The sequence below is a fragment of the Dermochelys coriacea genome, chromosome 1 (genome assembly GCF_009764565.3).
Source record: "Dermochelys coriacea isolate rDerCor1 chromosome 1, rDerCor1.pri.v4, whole genome shotgun sequence".
Classification (NCBI taxonomy): Eukaryota; Metazoa; Chordata; order Testudines; family Dermochelyidae; genus Dermochelys; species Dermochelys coriacea.
Genome location: NC_050068.2, coordinates 344464605 through 344487090, shown reverse-complemented (window position 1 = coordinate 344487090; position 22486 = coordinate 344464605). Strand labels below are relative to the sequence as shown.

General features: G+C 38.9%; 1 protein-coding gene across 2 annotated transcripts in view; it reads right to left on the bottom strand.

Annotated features, from left to right (window-relative positions):
- The window catches only part of MKLN1 (muskelin 1), a 187118-nt gene that overhangs the window by 137634 nt on the left and 26998 nt on the right, over nucleotides 1–22486 (bottom strand). For both annotated transcript variants that reach the window (XM_038377144.2, XM_038377231.2), the window contains 2 exons: nucleotides 14932–15001; nucleotides 1309–1451 (listed from right to left, as the gene is read on the bottom strand). In XM_038377144.2, coding sequence (XP_038233072.1) covers nucleotides 1309–1451; nucleotides 14932–15001 — 213 coding nt within the window. The remainder of the gene's footprint in view (nucleotides 1–1308; nucleotides 1452–14931; nucleotides 15002–22486) is intronic.

Sequence of the window (22486 nt, the reverse complement as noted above, 5' to 3'; positions counted from 1 at the left end):
TCTCTGCAACTCAGCTTTCCCATTTGTAAGTCATAGATAGTACTTGCCTACCTCACAGGAGCATTACGAGAATTAACTGATTTTAAAAGTGCTCTGTGATTTCCAGGTGAAAAAGTACTACATACAGTGCAAGGTATCAAGAGTCGTAATAAAACAAAACAGGACTTTAGTTAGTTAAATCAAAAATACATGAAGCAATAATTCCTGACAAATTGAGAGGTCAAATGGCACAAAGACTGCTCAACTATACCAGCAAATTAGTAGCATATATTTCAATCCTTCCCTCTTCCTATCAAGTTGCCCCACAATTCAAACACTAAGCAATAGCAATTTCAAATTACTAAGCTGAGGTAGCTCAAATTTGAAGATACTTTTGAAATCCTACTACATGGTCTTGTAGTATATCTATGCTAGGTTCTTCATGTCACACGGTTTCACCTGGTAAGGCAGCACTAGTCTGATTCTTTGATCAAGGAAGTGCAGCCAACAAGTACTGACTACTTCAACAAACCAGCACACCACTCCCTATAACTGGGCTTTCCTGTTGCTGGCCTCCAATTAACATTGGCTCTTGCTATATGGCTCCTCTGCACTTGAAGTACAGTGAGTGATCTAAATATTATCTCTCCCTTTCACTTAGGAGGCAGAAGACTGGCTAGGTAGCCTTCTCAAATTTAAATTAGTAATTAGTCTAAGATCTATGATAAGTCTAAAACTGGTAATAGGCTGCCTTCCATAAAATACCTACCACTGGACTACCAAATCAAGTGATTTTAGACAAAGAAGAAATTAGTTTTGTACTCTGCCCCTTGTAAGAGCAATCAATATGAAGGTAAAATAGCTGAGTAGTTCAGACCTGTATTGTAATGAGTTTCTATACATAAGCAGTCGAGAACACTTACTACACAACTCCTAAAGAACTATTAAACATTTTCCACAACTGTAGCTCAAATTTAGGTGCAAGTCTCAGGTATGCAGAAGAAAGGAATCTCAGCCCATAAGCACTGCACCCTGGCTCTTCAAAACCTCCGGGAGTTCACCCTCCACAAACGCTCTGGTTAGAACAAGGTAGAGAAGGCTTCCCAGAGCTAAATTTTGGCATATATGCTCCTTGGCCTGACCATATCACATCAGTTATCTGCCCAGGGCTGTACATGGGGCCCAGAAGCCAACAGCAGGCTTACACTAGCAGCCTTTTTGCACTGTTAACCAAGTGCCATCATCTGGGAGAAAAGAGGGGAGGGAAGAACACTATGGTCCAGCCTTTGATTTAAGATGGATTTACAAGTTGTTGAAATCATCTCTTACCTGGATAATAGGTCTGTCATGTTTTCTTCATTCATCCCACCGAAGACTTTAAACTTCTTTAAATTGCAGACATGAGTCTTCTCATATTTGCCAAAGGTAATACTTTGGACTATGGCAGGTCTTTCGAGTTTCAGAATCAAATACTGTGGAAAGAGGAAAAAGTGAGAAAGAATTTGGAGTACAAAAATAAATGCTGCAGAGTGTGCGCCTAGAAGGAGGAAAATTACAGCCCTCAAATTTTCATAGGTAATGCCAAGGCTGAAGGACAATAATTATTAATGTTGGTACTCCAAATTATATAGTCCCCGCTTGTGAATGAGATTAAACAAAGGAAGATATGGGCTGCATATTAGGAAGTACTGCTTTAAAAGAAATCTACACAAGCAGAAAATAAGTCATACCCAGTATGCTATTCAAGATCTCATGTATTCCTTCTGGGAGTTGGAAGAAAGACTCCAGAAGACATTGCAATGTATGGCCAGGTGCTGGATAACTATGACTCAGCTATGCACTAATGCTTGAACTGAAGCTTAACTCTGGAGTACATTCTGTTAATTCAATCTCTCTTAGATGTTAACATAACTTCTATTAACTATGTCAGTTCAGAGACTACCTGGTCCCAGAGAGCAAAGTGAGCCACTAAAAGCTTGGCTCATAGGTAACAGGGTGAACCAACTGCCTACAAAGCATATCAAATTATATTTGGCCATTTTGTTTGCTATACGGAGCTTCTCCTAGTCCATAAGGAAACTGATCAGAAGGGTTTGGCTCATGAGGCTCTCCTTTCAGCTGTTCCCTGTGCGCAGAGGGATTGGCTTACTTCACATTTTCTGGCCCTATCGGTCACCTTAATCAGCACTACCTGAAGGAAAGAATCCTGCTTCAGTAGGAACATCTCCCTTCAGAAGCACTTAATAGTCTGGTTGGACACCAGGAATCAAGACATTTTAATTTTGCATAGCTGAGAGTAAAAAAAAAAATCTGAGAGGATCAAAAGAAGGTTGGGGTTTGTTTGTTTTTTCCCCCAACAAAAGCAGAACAATCTAGAATTTACCCCAGAGTAGCAGATCTTGTTCGGCTCCCTACGTTCACGATGAAGATCTACAATAGGGTAGTCACACCCACACAATAGAACAAGTGAGAAGAGGTTGAAAAAAAAAAAAAAAAGTACAATAAATTTCACATGCACTACCTTCCCCTTGATTTTGTCACAAAAACCTCAATAGAAGCTACTATATGAACATACATGTACAATATTCTAGAACCTTTCTGCTACATGGGGGGGGGGCCTAGTCCAACCATAAAATGGTGCCGCAGATTCTAACATGACTAGCATTTTAAGTTTGTCACTTATATCAAAATAGTTAGACTCCATAGAATTTAAATACAAGTGACTGCTTTCAAAGATCACAGTAGACTGAAGTCTTAACTATCCACAAAGCAGGTACAGCACAGAAAATGGCCATGCAAACTTTGTTGAAACTGTCTTGCCACCATGCCTCAAACTTGACCTAGAACTACAACTTCCAAGGTGATGGAGCAATTTGTTCTCCACAACCAGTCAGACAGATAGACCTTGGTCTTTCTGCTGTGACTCCATCATACAGTCACTTCTAACAGTCCCTAGAAACTGGACTGAGACCAACACCACATTGTACCTAGGGCAGTAAAATTGTGAATTTAGACTAAGTTCCTGAGGGCAGGAACAGGCCCACATTATGTGCTTATACAGCACTTAACACAATGGGACCACGATTTCAATGGGCGCCTCTAAGTGCTACTGTAAAACACACAGGCTTGAAAGGATTAGACTAGACTAATGACAAAAATATTTCCATTAATAATAATCAAAGTCTACAGATAAGCAGAGTAAGAAAGGAACAGAGTTTGATTTAAGGATACTTTGTATATTTTGACATGATGTTGACAATTTACGTTTTAATGGTTATAAAAATTTTAAAAATGTTTGACTCATCTGCTGTCATTAAACAATTATGGTCTGACCCCATACATAAATTTCCCACAACTGAAAACTGAGATAGCTAACATTAAGAAAACTGCTTTAAACCCATAATTTTACACTAATTATAAAAAATACAGTTGAATGCTGCCAAACCTGAATACACATCATAGCAGTGATTATGTATTTTAAAAACTTGCATATCTATGCACTGTGTCACTACACTACTAACATGAAGCAGCATTCATGCTAAAGGCATTACTAGGAAGCATCTGGTTAATACTAAATGAGGGAATCTTTGAACATGATTTGGTTAGTTATTTTTTAGTAGTTTAGGACAAAAGAGGTATGCCATCCATCATACTGCCATCCACCCACACACTAACATTTTGCCAATAGCTAGTTACAACACGAGCTGAGGACATGGTGCCTTTCTAGTAGTTCTCTGCAAAGCCTCACATAACTCAATACCATATTTCAACACAAGTCTCTCTGTAGCCACCAGCACATTTTAAATTACATTTACATGCCTCTTTTCATCAAAGTATCCCAAAGAACTTCACAAACCATATAAATTCAGCAGCACTGAACTCCCAACTTCTTCTGGAATGGATGCTGGTCAGCAAGCAGAGCGAATTAGTGTGTGGCATACTGAAGAACAAAGGAGTAGATGGGGGATTTTTGGCCAAGGACACTAGCGCAAATCCCACATGATCTTATGTAACTTGTGGTACGAGGTTTTTGGAAAAGAACATATTACACAGTTTTACCTCAGAAAGCTGGAGGACTGGAATTGACCTTATCAAGATTTGAACTTGTGGTTCCAAGGAATTTAAGAATTCCATATCAGATGCTTAGGTTACTAAGATACACCCTCTGGAAAATATTAATGCCAGATTTTCGGAAGAGCCAAACTCACATGTAGCCTACATGCTTATTAAATGCTGTAGTTTTTATTATTTTTAGTCCAAAGGAAGGGAGAGAAACAGTGGGGAGGAGACATGGATTTTAGTCAAAATCCGTCTCTGCACAACATGTGCAGGGCAGAGACATCTAGAAATGAGGTGTGGTAGTTAGCAGACACGCTTACCAACTGCTTTAGAAGCTCTGCAAAAGGTTTCATTGGAAATGAGCAGTCTTGCAGGTTCCACACACCCACCATCGGAGAGAAAAGAGCCAAAGAGAGCTCACGGGGTGAAAGTTATAAACATGGGAGCTGGAGACAGCCCTGTGGACTCAGTGGCTGACTGACACAGGATCAAGAAATGCATTTACTGTGAAGGCTGCATTCCAATACCTCTACCACTTTAGATACAGGCTGCATATTCCTCATCTTGTTGGAAGAGGAGACAGACTTACCTCAGGGACTAAAATTGCTGCTGATTGTGAAGATCTCCTGACTGTTGTGCTTTGAAGGTTCTGAGACTCCCATTTTCCTTAGGCTCTGTAGGATCCAGGTGACTGACACACACACACACACACACACACACACACACACACACACACACACAGTGATGCCACACTACAGAGACTGAAAAAATCCGAGAGAACAGCAGAGCAGAAAGTATAAAAGGGTATATATGCTCTGTTGAAACCTTGCACTGAATTATATGTAAAGGTAACAAAGTGGGAGAGTTTGTACAAGGAGCACCAATAGCTTCAGTGCCTAACATTTTTATTAAACCAGTTATTCAAAAGTATTCCAAAGGTTTGTTTAGATTAAATGTTTGTTCTCTAAGAAAATCATATAGTACTTTCCCTGAGGCTGACTGACAACTATTAGTAGCACCAACATTCAGGGAATTGCATGATAATTCTGAGGTTTAACTCAGTTTAATTTTTCTGAGAAGTCCTGAAACCACAGAAACTTCAGCTTGTGCTTCAGCAGAGAAATAAACTAAGGTACAGGGGAAAAGGGAGTGTAACAAAGTTATACATATTACCTTAGCAACCACTACCCAGTCACATAGGCATCAATAAAACATGACCCCAAGTGTCATAGTGGGAACTGAGTTCTTTTGAAGATCTGGCCCATGCCACATGTTGAATGTACATGTGTGTTTAACACAGTTGAACAAGTCTGAATACATTTTAAATCACTCCCTGATATGATCTGCACAGCAGGAGCAGAATCAAAAGGTAACATTTTGGGATTACGCAGAACAAAAAAATCTGTCTTCACTCTGCAGGGATAGAAAAATCTTTTGAAACAGACGATTGTTTATGTACTTGGCAAATCACAGTTGCTGCTTAGGAAGTTTTATTTTTTATAAGGATAGTTTGAGCTAATACAGAGCAGAAGTATTATATAATTTCTCCAGAACCAATAAGCTGAATCAGACATTTAAAGTCTTATCTACCTAATATTATCCCTGCAATTTGATTCACAACATACTCTGCTAGTTTTTCAACATAAACAATTTCACTTCATTAATAAGCAGTTGTCACAGTTTCACCCTGGAGGTAAATGCATTTCATTAACACATGAGGTACTGTATATAAAAACCAGAAATACAAGATCAACTTTTTTTTTTTTTTTTTTTTTTTTTTTAAAGTCAGGCATAGTGACTGCGGACATAGTTCACTGCATTAAAGGCCTACTCTATATTTATAACAAGGATTACATCTAAAAACCTGTTTTATATATTAACTGTCATCATCAACCACAGGAATCCATATCGTTGTACATACATAGTACTTCAGAATAGAACCACAGCTAAGATTCTCCTTTATAAAATGAAAGTCTGGCCTCCAATGCTATCAATTTTATTACAATTTCCTTTGTAAACCTAGAACTAGTATGAAAATAGAGAATATACCAGCGTCTGCCTAAATAGACTACCACCATCACAGGTTTACCGTTGTACATATAATTTCTGTGTCATTCTATTTCAAGAGTGGATCCAGAAAGTATCCAGTTTAAACAGCTGAAGTGTATTTCCTTTTTCTGGCACTCATTCATAATCAACTCCTGGTCTTCAAGGCCACAAGAGCCATTTAACTCTACCATAACAACATTGCTGGAAAACCTCTTTACTAAATATAACCCAAGGGGTAGTATTTCAGATGTTTCAGTTGTATGTTGAGGTTTTAGACTTCAACTTTCAATTTCTTTTTCAATGAACAACCTGACAAACACCCTACTGCACCAATCAAATGACATTTTATTTCCCTCAGCTACTCTTCAAATTGGTGAATTTTTTCCTGTTCTACTCAGATTCTTTATTATTCTATGTATTTAATCTATGCATAGAATAGAAGTTCATAGAATATCGGGGTTGGAATGGACCTCAGGAGGTCATCTAGTCTAACCCCCTGCTCAAAGCAGGGCCAATCTCCAATTTTTGCCCCAGATCCCTAAATGGCCCCCTCAAGGATTGAACTCGCAACCCTGGGTTTAGCAGGCCAATGCTCAAACCCACTGAGCTATCGCTATTCCCCCCCCCCCCCATGTGCTTTTCAAATTAAGAAGTTCTTTATGGACAATTCCTTTTTTCCAGCAACAAGGAGGAGGAAAGAAAAGAAAATGCATGTTTAATTCAACATAAAGAACAATTAAATGCTGAAGATTCACTGAGCAGACTTTTTAAGCCTGTGAATCAGCACAAAACCAGTGCTCCAAAATGGCATTAGAAAACACTGATTTTGAAATTGCAGCCTTTCTGAATAGATAAACCCTACTGGTCAGGACTAGAGCTTGGCAAATAATGGATTTTTCAGTTTGCAGGCAACTTTGGGGGGGGGAGAGGGGGGAGTAGTAATTTGGAGGCAAACCAAAAATGACATGTTTTGATTTGCTGAAAATTCAAAAAAAGTAAACGTTATTGAAACGAAAAATTGAGTTGAAATGTTTCAGCTATGTTGAAACTAAAAATGTTTTGTTTAGACTTTCAGGCATTTTGACAAAAAAGCAAGCACAGGATTCCCAAAACAGCAGGAAGAGAAGGAAGTAGTACCTTCCTTATAAGCTTTAGCCCAGCAGTTGGAGGCATCAGCTGGAATAATAGGAGGCCTGAGCGCAATTCCCCCTTCCACCCATATGGAGAAGGAACTTGAACTTGGGTCTCCTCCGCTTGCAGGAGAATGCTCTAATCACTAAGCTATTCTGGAATGGGGCTCTCAATCTCTGCTCTTGAAGCTGCTCCACTTTGTTACTACATATGCACAATAGTTGTAGCCATGTTGGTCCAGGGATATTAGAGAGAAACAAGGTGCATGAGGTAACATCTTTTATTGGACCAACTTCCATTCAAATTAAATAGTTCATAGTCAATGAATAGTCTTTGGGCCAGGGAAAGTTTGGGAATGGCTCTACAGACTGCTATTAGAACACTCACCTTGGATGTGAGAGACCCAAGTCCTGTCTCCAACTACTTTTTATTTATAGAAAGTGGAGCAGCTTCAAGAGCAGAGATTGAGAAAGCCCCATTCCAGAATAGCCTAGTGGTTAGAGCACTCTCCTGCATGGGGGGAGACCCAATTTCAAAGCTCTTCTCTACATCAGGCAGAGGAGGAGCTGGACCCAGGTGCTGTTATGACCATCTTTTACTTGCTTTTGTCAAAATGCCTAAGACTCAAAACAAAATATTTTATGTCGAAACAAATGGTTTTTTGCCATTATTTAAACATTATGACTTTCTGTCTAGTTGAAACTATTCGACAAATTCAGCATGCATTCACAAATAGTTTCTCAACCCAAAACTGCACTTTTCAGCAACTAAACTACTTATCTACAAAATTTCACCCAGCTCTAGTTAGGACCTCAGTTTACTAAATATCCCATGCCATATATTTTTTTTTTAAATATGTTTCAGAGTGGTATCAGTCCTATTGTTTTTCCCTAATTATGGTTCAGACAGTTATCACAGAAAGGGACATCACAGAAAGGGAAGCTTTACTTTCACTTTTTAGTTGGGTATAGCATAGTTCACTTCCTGTCCTAAGCAATTTTGGTTATACATAGTTAAAACTTTGTGTTCCATCTCAAAAAATAGCTGGATTTCAATGGTAGATAAAATGAACTTCATATGTGTGAACACTAGACTGCTTTAGGAGAATAGATGCTCTACTCAAATACGTAGGAATGCAGGAAGGAGCCTAAATGACAAAGGTGCTAAGCCCTCAGTTTACATAGACTTCAACAGGACCTGTTATGCTCAACACCTTTGAAAAATCAGGCCATAAGTCTTCTACTACACTCCCAGTTTCTGTTCCAATAGCTATCTATATGCACTTGTTTTTCTTATTTCTATACCCCTTACCATTGTAATAACTAAGCACTCAAATTATATTTAGAATTTTTCTCTCCCCAGCTTAACATAGGCAGGGCTGGTGGGCATCCAGATAAAGTTGCCAAACACTTTCATTAGAAGACTCTGTTTTTAGTTGCTTATAACTTCGCCAAACTTTAACAGTCTGGGCTGAAGTTTTCCATGCCAGATGCCTTTTGCCATCCCTATAAAAATCCACTCAGTAGAGACTTGGATTTTAATAGCTAAATTTCCTTAAGATGCTGTCTGTGCTGAATAGCAATCTCCCTGTAATTGCTAGACAACTGCAGGTCATACCAGGTCCAAGGGTATGAACTAAAATCAGCAAGCGTCTTTCCTGTGCTCTCAGTGACCACCCTTCTGGCCCCAAGTAGTAAGCTGCTGGATTCAAATGCAGAGGGAACAAAAGTCAGTCAGATTTATAGTGGGAATAGACTGGGACAAGTATGTTTGTGAGGGGCACAGAAACTAGGACTGGAGATTGCATCGGGAGGAAGGGGGTAGAAAAGACCAGATTACGAGTCAGGAGGAGAGACCGGGGCCCAACGGAACAGTGGAGAAGATGATGACGAGAGATGGATCGGACAAGAAGCTGGGGTGCAGGGGGAGAAGTGGGACTGGCTGGGCAAGGACCTGGGTGGATACACAGATCAGATGAGGAGCCCCGTAAAAGACTGGGAGCCAGTGGGAATGGGGAACATAGGCAAGAGAGACACAGATTGGATGAGTCTTTGGGGGGGGGAGAAGAACAAAATGTGACACAGGAAGAGACTGAGAAAGAAAACAGGGGAAAGGGAGCTGAAACTGGCTGGGCAAAAAGACTGACTGGCAGCGATGAGAACACTGGGACACGGAATCCTGAGGGGTAAGACTAGAACTTGCTGTGCAATGATACATGAATGAGAAGCCTGAAGAGTAGAGAGATTGGGACTGGCTACATGAGGAGAACGAGAATGGGACAAGGAAACAGGGTTGGGGAAGGGACAGGGTAGAAAGGATCATCTCAGAGGTAATAGGTTGAAGAATCTGTGCCCATTTGACAAACTCCTCTCACGGCCCTGGAATGGAACTCAAAATTCCCAAATTTCACCATTCCTCTGCTGTCAGAAAATCTCTCTGAAACCCCTGGCAGTGCATTCCATCCTCATCTATAGCCACTCAGTTACTCCATTAGCTCAAGTGGCACAGGTCTGTGGGGTGGGGCTGATGGTTCCAACCCTATTAATGACCCATATGGATGGCAATATGATGCCACATGATGGAATTTGTTTTGCCAGTTTTAAAAAAATTCTAGGAAATTACACAAGCTATATTAAAAGAACGTTAAAGTTCCAAAGTCAAGCACCCAAAATTTAGAAATGTCAGAATTAAGGTTGCCTATGTAACCTTAACTCAAACCCTTTGTGCACATGCATGATGACAGTCATTACAAGATCACATGCTGTTTTCCTCCACACGCAGGAGTCCTGCCTCCAGGGCTGGCTCCAGGCACCAGCAAACCAAGCACGTGCTTGGGGTGGAACTTTTCAAGGTATGGCACTCTGGCCCCTTTTTGGGGGGGGGGGGGAGGAGGAGGAGGAGATAGGCGCCTTGGGGCAGCAAAAAACCTAGAACCAGCTCTGCCTGCCTCCACCAATGCACAGGATGGACCTGCTCTGGGGATGAATGAGGGCTGTGTAGTGAAGATGACTTGTCTACAAGATCTGGGATTCATTTGTTACAGAAGTTGGAAGGTGTGTAGTGAATCAGTCAGGCGACTGCATTAAGAGAAAGGACAGCCTCAGCATTAAGGCATTTGAATGCTGCCCTGGATAGCTGGATTCTATCCTTACCTCTACCAGAGAGTTCCTATGTGGTGCTATGCAAGCCACTTCAACCCACCTTTTCACAGGTGGTCATTAATTGTGTGTTCCTCATTTTCTGGAGTGTGATATGCAGAAGTGATGAGCACTCACAGCTGTGATTAAAGTCAATGGAAGTTGTGCTTTGAACATATAAAGTGTTCTATAATGTTAAGTACTCAAAAAAAAATCAAGGCCTAGGTGCTTCAAATTGGGCATCCTAAATTAGTGGATACTTCTGACCTTAATTTTTCAGTTCCAACCTGTAAAATGGACCAGGACTCCACTGTGCTAAGCAGTGTATAAATGAACAAAGGGATGGCCCTTGCCCCCCAAAAGGTTATAATCTAAGTGTAAAACAAGACAACAAATTGGTATAGACAGATAGATGAGGAAGGTCAAGGAAACAATTGTCATCTTAACAGGCAGAGGTATCAGTAACTCATCTCCACCACCACGGATGCTGTGACTATAAATTCGTTAACATTTGTGAAATAGTCAGATACTATAGTGAAAAGTGCCAAGGAGAAGCCCATGAGGAAATTAATAATGCTGTCTTCAGAGCAAGGTTTGCATAGCGTATAATAAATAAGGCCTGGGGCTACACACTAAAATTAGGAGAAAAACTAAATATTGAATAGCTGCTCATTAAATTGAGTACTGGCCATTCTGAGCACTGAATGAGGCAGTGGTCCTATAGAAAAATACTGTGCGATCATGTAATTAAAGACAATCATAATGTACACAAAGGGCTGAATTAAGGGACAAGGAAACAGGGTTGGGGAAGGGAACCTTAATTATAGGTTTTCCCAACTTCTGCATGCTTGACTTTTCAACACTGATATTTTTAACACAGTTTTGTTTGTAATATTATATAAGGCATGTTTGATTCCTTGGAAGTGAACAAAAAAAGCTTTACAAAAACACACCCCAAAATAATACTGATACTTGCAATATCTACCACACAGCTCTCATTACATACACACAATTGATTAGCCTTTACTATTGTGACCCCAAAATTATAAAGCTTCTTGGCTCGTCAAGTTGAATGAAATGAAAGGGCTTTATTTCCTCATCACTTTTAGATGTTAAACATGGATGAGCAATGCCAATAAAAAAAAAAAAAAAAAAACTTACGCTAGTTACATTATATACGTAAATACAATTAATTTCTTGAAAGCACAGATGAAAGCAGCAAGATTGTACGTTTCAATATCCTACGGCTATCAAAACAAGTTTTTACGCTACAGAAAATTTACTTTACTAGATTGTGTTTGTCCACAGGAATTTTCTTGCTTTAGACTCTACACAAGAACCTTTTAAAGTATTTCTTTTTCTGAAAACTGGGTTTGTGACTCAGATCCACCATTCCACACTGATAATATATCGCAATTCTTGAGAGTCACATGGAATTCAGCTCAAACAGAATTCTGATGCCAAAATTCATTTCACTACAGGCATATTGAGAAACACAGGTTGTCTGCTAAGCACAAGACAAACAGCAAAGAGGAACAAAACTAAGTTTTCCAGTGCCAAACCATCCCAATCTTTCTCCCACACATGCACGCACAGCAACCCTCCTCAAGCCTTGCACAGACGGACGTCTATACATAAGGGGTATCCTGATCTTATTAGGAGGTCTGAGTAAAAAGTATAGCCAAGAGAATAATATTTTAAATTGACTTAATGGCCAACTTCATAAGAAAAATCAAGCTCACTTCTAACTAATCCACTGTTTTGACAGAGCTTAACAAACTAAGGCAAAATATGTCAGAGAAAGAAAAAAGTTCACTGTAGGACTATCCCCTTCCCCAAACCAGACATCCCTTTTTACTACCTATTAGAAAGAACTACTAGGCAAAGAGGAAAATCTCTCTCCATTCTTCCTCTCAGTTTGGATTCCAATTTGACCCTGTGGTTAGATTAAAAAAAAAAAAATGCAAACACTGAGAAATAAAGTAACAGTTATGAAGTCTCAAAAACATGAGGCTAAATGTTCAATTTACTGATGTCAGTTCTGAAAATAGGAGTGAGTAAACTTCTGATTACCCTTCACAATGAGAATAATGGTGCCTAAGTCAGTCAAGAAAATTGAAGGATCTGAGCTGTAGAATCAAAGTGAAAGACACCTGTGGGAAAGGAGCTTAATTTCAAACAAAGTTTTTGACCCCAAGCCATGATAGACATAAGAGTCTCCCATTGCAGAGAACTAGATTCTTGCCAAACAATCTAGGAAAGAAAGTGAGGCTGAATGCCCTGAATATACCACATGACATTTCCTTACTAATTGATACTACAAGGCAAGAACATGCTGCCTGCCACAGCGGTTGTAAGGAGGGGAAAAGCAGAAGATGATTTGCTACCTCAATACTCATTACCCTGTAAGCATTCTAGGATGTATTAAAATTGCTTGGAAGTGGGGAACAAAAATTTTTTCCTACATTTACAAAACATATTTGTGCTATACAAGAAAAAACAAGTAATTTTAAACTGACTGAGCAGATGTACTGGGGAGCAGAAGAAGTTGGTATGTGAAATGTGCATGATTTGGTTTTCCTTAAATCTCTGGCCTTGTAAAGTCAGAAGACAACACAGAGATAACAACCAAATAAGTAAAAATTAATGTTCCCAAAACCAGAACAGGTGCTCATACTACAGTGATGCCATCGTGTATGTACCTAAATAGCAATCCCAGAACAGAAACCTTGACCAACAGGATCCAAAAGGAGTCAGTCAGTCATTCATCACAGCTGGATGGCACTGGAAAGAGCAGCTTCTGACAACTGTGAAATGTTTCTGAACTCCAAAACCTTATGGTGGGTAAGACTTCTTATAAATTAATTTTGTGCCAATATAGGTCATTGAAAATACTTTTGCTGAAAGGCCCTAGACTTGTAAACTTGAGGGCTGGAGACAAGGTATTCACATTGGCTGATCTCACTGCTGTAGAACACTGTCAGTCCTGTGCACGTTCGTTAGCCTTCAGACTGAAACAGAACATTCATCTTTCCAGCCAAGCATTTACCCCAAACAGTCTAAGCCTTGCAGCATTTTCTCTTTTGATTAAGTTTTCTGATGTTCCTTGGGTGGGTAAATGGAGGGTTACTATTGCTGCACATTATGAACATTCATAAGTCTCTTTTGAATGGCAGCAGGTTACATTATACGCTAACTAAATGAATTTAAAAGAAAATCAAAAACAGAAAAAAAAAATAAGTTGTGATCCAGTGAGGTAAAAGTGACAAGGAAGTTTGTGAATAATACTGGTCCTGGGGGAAAAAGAAAATCTCTTGTTGCCTGGATCAGGAAAAATGTAAACTCAGAATAAAACAATTAGGCTAGCAAACAAAGAACACAAATGCAGCCAAAAGCACTTTGTGGCATGGTTATTTTTAGTAAACATCATAGACGTTATTTTTAGTAAACAGTGACAGCAACAAAATGTGGAGGGAGGGGTCCAGCACCCACCACTGCTGTTCCCACGGTGGCTGGAAACTCTGGGTGGACGTCTCTGCCGCCCAACAGCTCCAGCCCCACCGCCTGAAGCGGAAAATGTCATGGAGGTATCGAAATCACAGATTTTGTGACTTCTGTGACATAATCTTAGCCCGATATACAAGTAGGACAAAATTTGTGATCTTAAAGTGGTCCCAGAAGACTGAAAAAGGAGCACTTTCTACCATTACTACTAGACTGTTTAAGAAGTAAGCGGGATAGCAGAATTTGCAAATATGCAAGTCTATTTGCTTAACAGGAGAGCTTACATTTATTGGAGAAAAAGCCGAACAAATATTTTGAAAGAAAAGTGATAGGATGAACAGATTTTACGTCTCTCAGAAGTTCCAGAAACCAAAATACCATGGCAGAAAGAGGAGTTGGACACTAAAGTTGTGACATTAAGACAAGTGAACAAACAGAACCATGTTCTAACAAAGTTATCAGGCAAAAGAAAGGGAAATACAATTTACTGTTTCTAACAGCTTCCATGTTTAGAAGTCTGGCAGTCTTTAAGTGATGAACATGAAGAGTATGTGGTCTATTCTAGAAGAGAATATCCTCACTGAAACAAGATTGGTGAGCACAGGAAATCACTACTGCTCCTCACAGTGCTGAGGAGGATGCAGCCTGCATGGCAGATTCCCACCAATGCTCAATGACAGCATAACTTGAATCACTTTTAGTTGGATTCTTGAAGAAGTTTGAAATGATTAAAAAAAAAGATACCACAAGTGAATTTGACAGGTAACATGACATTCTGCCCCAAAAAGGAAACTGTTAAAAACAAAAACAAAAACAAAAAAAAAAAAAAAAAAAAAAAGGAGGCAAACATGCCCTAGGTGGAAATGTAAATATTCCTACCAAGAAGAACAGAGACAGAAAAGCTGCAAGAGAGGTAAAGTTTTAGGTATCAGATCACTCAGTCAATACTAGCATGAACAACCCAGTTGTTTAGATTAAAAACAGTCAAGATGTAATACAAGATGCAATTTAAAATTTGGGCCTTTGGAAGCCCACAATAGGGCTAAGTACTAATGTAGAATTAAATGCTTACCTGGGGAGGGTAGTTGCTTTCTGAAGACCACCTTGAAGACTGATCATTAGGCTTGTCCACTAAAATATTCCTAAAAATGAAAAACAAATGTAAGTTTACAATAATAATTTTAAACTCCAAAACAGTTAACACGCAGAGAAACTACTACACTTTAGCCAATAGCTCCTATAGTTTGAACACAAACACATATGGCCCAGTCAACAATGCATTTATGAAGCTACCCAAGTTGCTATGTAGTTTTTTGAATTTGCTGCATAATAGTGTTGCAGAATCTAATTTTTTTTTTAAAAAAAGAAAAGTCAAACCTCTAGTGCTTGTGATTGTGAAGATAATTCCCATGAAAACCAACGCATTTATGTTTACCCAAGTCTGCTGACAACTTGAAATCTTAACTCAGAGAGGCATGGACTATCTCATTCACTTCAACAGGGCATGAATTTTAAAGCCCAATGAGGTGTTATATGAGAACATTAACTATTTCACTGACTATCATTTTAGTATAATCTAGCTAAAGTATACTTCTATTTGTTAGACACCAAGTACTGGAATGGAGAGCAATGAAGCTGCTAGCTTGCTTTCAAGTTTTGCCATAGTGGGGAAATTAGAAATTAATCTCACCCTCAAATTTACCTTCATCCCTGTCAATAGGTCTAGACAGATGCACAGGATATGAGGACTCAAAATGCTTAACCTGCATTGCCTTTCCATGCATTAAGAGACACCTGTGACCAATGTCTTCCTTTGTAATTTAGCGTACTGAACTACTTTGGCTTGAAAGAAAGATATATGAATGTGTGATGGTAAGAGACACAAAGACCAAGTTAGGTGCCTGAACCTCAGTGGACAGAATTCATCCTATTCCATTTTTTCCTTTACTCATGCTAGAGACCAGCTGAGTTCTCCGATCTGGGAAGCCCTTAGTAGGCAAAGGAGGAGGATGTAAAAAGATTCATTATTTCTCCATCTGCCATGTAGAAGGAACTGTATACATATTGACTAGTATAAAAGACTGGATAAGGGAAAGTTTATGTAAAAGCTTAAAGGGAAAAGGTTAAATGAGAAGTTTAACAGGGTCATTCAAAAAGAGTAGCTCTCTCCACATACTAGAAACAGGAAGAAACACCAACATGTAAGGAGCCAGACAATCCAGTACAGGAGTAATGTTTAGGAAATACGCAAAGGGATAGACTAATATAGCTGCCTGATGCCCAAGTTTGAGGACACAGCAAAGTAATCTGGGTACATCAATTCCCTAAATCAGGGGTGTTCAACCTATAGCCTGCGGGCCGTACATGGCCCACCAGAATATTTCATAAGGTCTGCAGCCTGCTTCAATACAATATACTAAAGACAGATTCATTAGAGTTTGTTGTCATATTTACATCATTTTAGTATACACAAGTGTGTAAACAGACACTACTGTACATACAAACAACCTATCTAAATACATATGGAACAAGCTGAACTTAAAGTATTAATTAATACAGCTGACTTTAAATATTATTAAATATGCAGAATCTGTAGACTAAGGGGGGGGGAATATGACAGAAGTCTATAAAATCATGACTGGTGTGGAGAAAGTAAATAAGGAAGTGTTATTTACTCGTCCTCATAACACAAGAACTAGGGGTCACCATATGAAATTAAACAGCAAGTTTAAAAAAAAACCAAACAAAAGTAAGTATTTCTTCACACAACGCACAGTCAACCTGTGGAACTCTTTACCAGAGGATGTTGTGGAAGGCTAAGACTACAAAAGAGTTCAAAAAAGAACTAGATAAGTTCATGGAGGTTAGGTCCATCCATGGCTATTAGCCAGGCTGGGCAGGGATGGTGTCCCTAGCCTCTGTTTGCCAGAAGCTGGGAATGGGCAACATGTGATGGATCACTTGATCATAACCTGTTCTGTTCATTCCCTCTGAAGCACCTGGCATTGGCCACTGTTGAAAGACAGGATACTGGGCTAGATGGTATGACCCAGTATGGCCATTCAAGGTTGTGCTGAGGTTTATGTGGCCCTCCTGTCATAAGGTTGGGCATCACTACCCTAAACCCACTGAAGTCCCAAGAAGGAAGGAGTACATGATTGCACTCGATGGACCCTCCAAAAAACATCTGAAAATTTTTTTTAAAAAAAAAGGTATCAATAAAGAGAGTGACTCACAGATTAGGCAGGACAAGTGAAGACATGGCAGATAGTCAGGAAGAACCAAAGCCAAAGAAAATCAACTGAGCTTCAAGGTGGACAATAGGGAGTTGATCTGAATTTAAGTCCAAGAAAAATGATCCGATATCTATGATTCTAGCAGGAAAAAAAAAGGGGGGGGGGGAGTTACAGTGATTCACTCTATCAAATCAGTGTTAGAAACTGGCCAAGGAGAAATAATGAAGACACAGAGCTGCACAACTGCTTGGCACTGAGGGGTTGGGAGGGGGGATTAAATCCGATAAAGAAAATAGAGGAGAAACATTAGAATTAAGAGATTGCCTGAAAATGCAGAGGGAGGAAACCCAATATGGGCAGAATATTTTAAACATGTACCTTTTCAGATTAAAGATCAAATTTCAAGATAAGGAAGGACAGTTTCTTATTAAAAGGACACAACTACTGGGATATTAACTGGGGCTCAGTGTATGCCCCCAATCAAAAGCTCTAAGCCTTTTTAAGAATTTCTTGAAAATATTACAACATTTTGGGGAAGGGAAATTATGCTTGGAGGAGACGTCTATTATACACCAAATTCCTTACTGTCCCAGATTTGAAGACAACATAGGAGAGAAGGAAACAGGCACAGCATTAACCTTTCTATGACAACTCAGTTGCTTAGATTTCTGGAGAGAACTGCACCCATGGGAATGAAATGATGCATTTTATTCACACCCTCGTTTATACACTAGAATAGATGTAATGTTAATCTCTAAATCCTTATTGAAGGAGATATTGTCTGCAGAAATTGGTGCCATTACATGGTCAGCTCATGCCCAAAGTAATATTTGATAAAAGGGATGGACGGATCCCAAAGATAAATTTTATGGGAAATTAACTGTTTGCTGCTCAGGTCAAAGATCCGGTTGCAGCAATTAAAAAGAATATTGTTGAATACTTCCAAATAAATGATAAAGACAAATATAAAGTGAGATCTTCTATGGGAGGCAGGAAGTTGTATTTAAGAGTCAGTTGATTGAAAGAGCTCAAGAAAAATTAAAGCTGTAACATGAGATAAAAAGGTTACAAGGGATTCATAAAAACAGGTTCAAAAAAGTGCATCAATAAGGAGTAACCAGTGTTTAGACATCACTGAGAAAGATTTTGCTAGACAGTGGAAATTTCTGTTTGAAGACCTGACTCAAAGCATCGTTTTATGAAAAAGGAAATAAAGTGACAAGATATTGGCCCAAATGCTTAAAGAGATGAGAGGAATACATTATTTCACCAACTAAGAACAATCAGCAAAGGTAGCTACACACCCTATTGAAATATGTGCAGATTTTCCCTGCTTCTTATAAAAAACTTATGTTGTGATAAATGAAGCAGGGATAGCTCCCTTTTATGGACACCCAGCCAGTTAGCTACAAAATCCATGTTAGTAGCTGTTCTCTACTTGCTTTACCTGGACAGGGTTAAAAAAGCCCATAGGTAAAAGGAAGGGAGTGGGCACATGACCAAAATAGCCAATTAGAAGGCTAGAACTTCTTAAAATTGGGGGAAAAAAAAACCAAAACACACTTTCCTCTTTGTGTCTGTTCTCCAGAGAGAGGAGAGAGAGCAGCAATGCTGTAAGAAGCTTTAAACCAGGTATGAAGGGGAAAAAAAAAAGCCACCAAATCAAACCTCAAAACTACTTATCTGAAACCCCAGATAAGTAAGTAAATCAGGGAATGTCTAGGAAGAAGCGATTTAGGTTGCTCTCTCATTTCTTTATGGCTTGTGGATTCCTCTGTGCTAACCCCAGGTGCTTTTGTTTTGCTTGTAACCTTTAAAGCTGGACCTCAAGAAAACCATTCTTGATGCTTAATTATTATATTTGCTCTTTTTTAAAATCTAGCAATAGCCTATGTTCCAGATGTATTTTCTTTTTTTTTTTGGTTTAATAAAATTTACCCTTTTTAACAACAGGATTAGGTTTTGTGTCCCAAGTGGTTTGTGCATATGTTTAATTAGCTGGTGGCAACAGCCAGATTTCCTCTGTTTTCTTATCTCAGCTCTTCTCCAGAGGGGGTGTGAAAAGGTTTGAGAGTATCCCACAGGGAGGAATTCTCAACTGTACCTTCCTGGGTCCAAAAGGGATTTTTTTGCATTTGGGTGGTAGCAGCATCTACCCATCCAAGGTCGTAGAAAAGCTGTAACCTTGGGAGTTTAATACCAGCCTGGAGTGGCCAGTATTCATTTTTAGAATCCTTGAGGGCCTACACCTTCTGCACTCAAAGTGCCAAACTGAGGAATCAGCCTTGCCATATGTATTCCACATACTCCAAGCTATGAAGTTATTCAAAAACATCTGTAAGTAGCTGGCTTGCCAAAGATAAACAAAATAGATAAAGAAATAACAGAAGTCTTCTTATAAACAATGTTCTATGAAGAAGGGTAAAACTCCCGAACTTGATGGCTTCCAGCAGAATTTTTACAAGATATTTAAAGAGGTATTAACAAGTCTGTGGAGGGGTACCTTTAATGGCATTCTGTAAAGGGAGGAACTTACTCCATGAAAGAAGCTACTAAAGCTGGAAAAAACTTTACCATATGCAGCTCTTTTTAGGCCCTTGTCACTGCTGAATCATGATAAAGAATTTAGAAAAATACTAGCTAACCGAATGCAGTCCACGCTCTTGGTTTATATAAACTCAGATCAAACCGGATTAACTGATAGACAAGTGTCAGATAATACTGTATTCTCAGAGTATTTGGACTCTTCCATGGTGCTACACCAAAAGAGATCCATTTCTTGTATCACCTGATGCACAGAAAGCTTTTGATAGAATAAAATGGCACTTTGTTTGAAGTCCTGTCCCATAAATTCACAGGCCCCCAAGTCCCTTAAATGGATAACTTCTCTTTATACCAGCTCTAAAGCTGTTGAGTGAATCAATGGGGTTAAATTTTCTGTTTGAATTACACATGGAAACTACAGGTTTCAGAGTAGCAGCTGTGTTAGTCTGTATTCGCAAAAAGAAAAGGAGTACTTGTGGCACCTTAGAGACTAACAAATTTATTAGAGCAAATAAACATGGAAACTAGGCAGGGATGTCCATTGTTTCCTTTATTTTCTGCACTGGCCATGGAGCCTTTTACACACAGGAAAAGCAATAATGAATTCATCACAGGGATAAAACTTACAGGGACACAATCAGAAATTAGCTTTATATTCTGACAGTATTTTTAACTAAATGAAAAATTCCTGGCTTTAAAGTAAATTATGCCAAATCTGAAACATTAGCTCTATCTTCGCTAGGCTCTAAAAAGTCATCCCTCCAGAAAACATTTCAGTACAAATGGACAAGGTCTATAAAATACCTGGGGATTCAAATATAAAACAAAACCAGAAGAGCTGTGTAATTTCAATATCAATATCACGACTTCAGCAAATGAAAAAAAGAAAAAAAAGTGCTGGAAAAATTACACACAGGTTCATGGTTAGGTAGAAAAGTCAGTCAAAATGATTATTTTGCCAGAGATATCTTTCTTGTTTCAAAGTCTTCCTATAATCATCTCAGATAAAACTAGCAGGAATGCAAAGAATACAAGAACTTATATGAAATAAACAGACCAAGAGTGAGTGGAGATACTCTGCAAGCACCCAACAACAGGGTGCACTAGCTGTTCCAGTTATATAGTAATATAAAACCAGACAACTCAAAATAATAATAATAGTTTAGGGGTGCTCGAATCCAGCGGTTCTCAAACTGTGGGTTGGGATCCCAAAGTGGGTTGCACCCGCATTAAAATGCGGTCACCAGTGCTGGCATTAGACTTGCTGGGGCCTGGGGCTGAAGCCAAGCCCAAGCGCTACCACCCAGGGCCAAAGACCAAGAGCTTCAGCCCTGAGTGGCAGGGCTCAGGCTTCGGGCTCCCCCCCTCCTAAGGTCGTGTAGTAATTTTTGTTATCAGAAGGAAGTCATGGTGCAATTAAGTTTGAGAACCCCTGCTCTAATCCACCCAAACACACACTTGATCTTTATTCGGCAAGAAAACTGTGGCCGTGCATATAGACTACTAGGTTACCAGGGTTATATTAAAAAAAAAAACCCACACACCACCACCACACCCTCAGAAAAGGTATAATTACCCCTCTGCAAAGGCTATACTATGATTTGGGCTAGAACTAAAGAAAAAAATTTCCCTTCACCAATGTTTAACATTTGCAAATTATCCAGATTTGTACTCAGACCACAAACCATTGAGTTTTAAAGACTGGAAGAGCCAGGAAATACATATGATTGGCAGCGTGTTCTAAGAATTTTATCTTATTTAGAATCAAAAACTTGTCTAGATAAATTGTTTCCATACAGAAAACTACTTTAGTACAAGCAATGGCTTCTGATCCATTAGGAAATAGAGTTATAATGTATATCAATCATTGCAGACAGCTACCCAAAAGAAGAACTGTACATATAGGGCACTGCGGGAAAAGAATCTGGTCAGACATTACCTCACAGGTATGGGATTCTGTCTGGAAAAGAGGAGACCAACCTGAGTCTGCAGCATGATAAAATTTCTTTATGATACTATTTGAATGGTACCTTACAGTGTCAGGTAAGTTATATAAAAACTGAAAGGGGATAAAATGTTGGAGAAATTGTGGTAAAAAGATTTTATGCATATATGGCAGACATCTCCAGTCAGAATGTATTGGAATGCAATTCATAATAAAATCCAGCAATTTTTAATATTTGGTTATCAAATGATCTTGCGATAATCTTCCTGGGGCTTCCTAGCCAGGGTGGATAAAAATCCATGATTAAAAAAAAATATTTTTTTTATTTAAATAGGTTTTTTCCTCAAAAAGCATCAAAAAAAATGCGATCTAAAGATAGTTTTAGATAAGATACATTATAGATCAAAGATATCTCATCATGGAATAGGGATTATAAATTCTAATTCTATAGCATGAGACAATATATTCATGTAATGTTTAAGAAAAGATTTTGTAAATGAGTTCCAATAGTTCATGGATTAGGGACCCAATCTTATGGGGTTCCAGGGGCTTCTGTATGGATTTAGGCTAATCTTTCTATCTACCCAATGGGACTCCGTGCTCAGTCTAGAAGATACCATCAGAGATGCTTAGTTTGGCAGTTCTCAAACTGTGGATGTGTGTCTCTACAGGTAACATGCTTGTTAACAGCAAAAATGTTTAAAATAAAATAAAAATAATAAAAAAATAAAGGTGAGAAATAAGAGACCTCAACCTTATTGTCCTCCGCAAATGTGTACACGAGTCAATCCCTTATTTCTCTCTAAAAGTGCAAAGTTTCAAAAAGTTCAATGAATAAGAAGATTGTTGAGGACGGAACAGATCTGGACAAGGAGAAGTAGTCAGCAGATAAATGTGAGAAG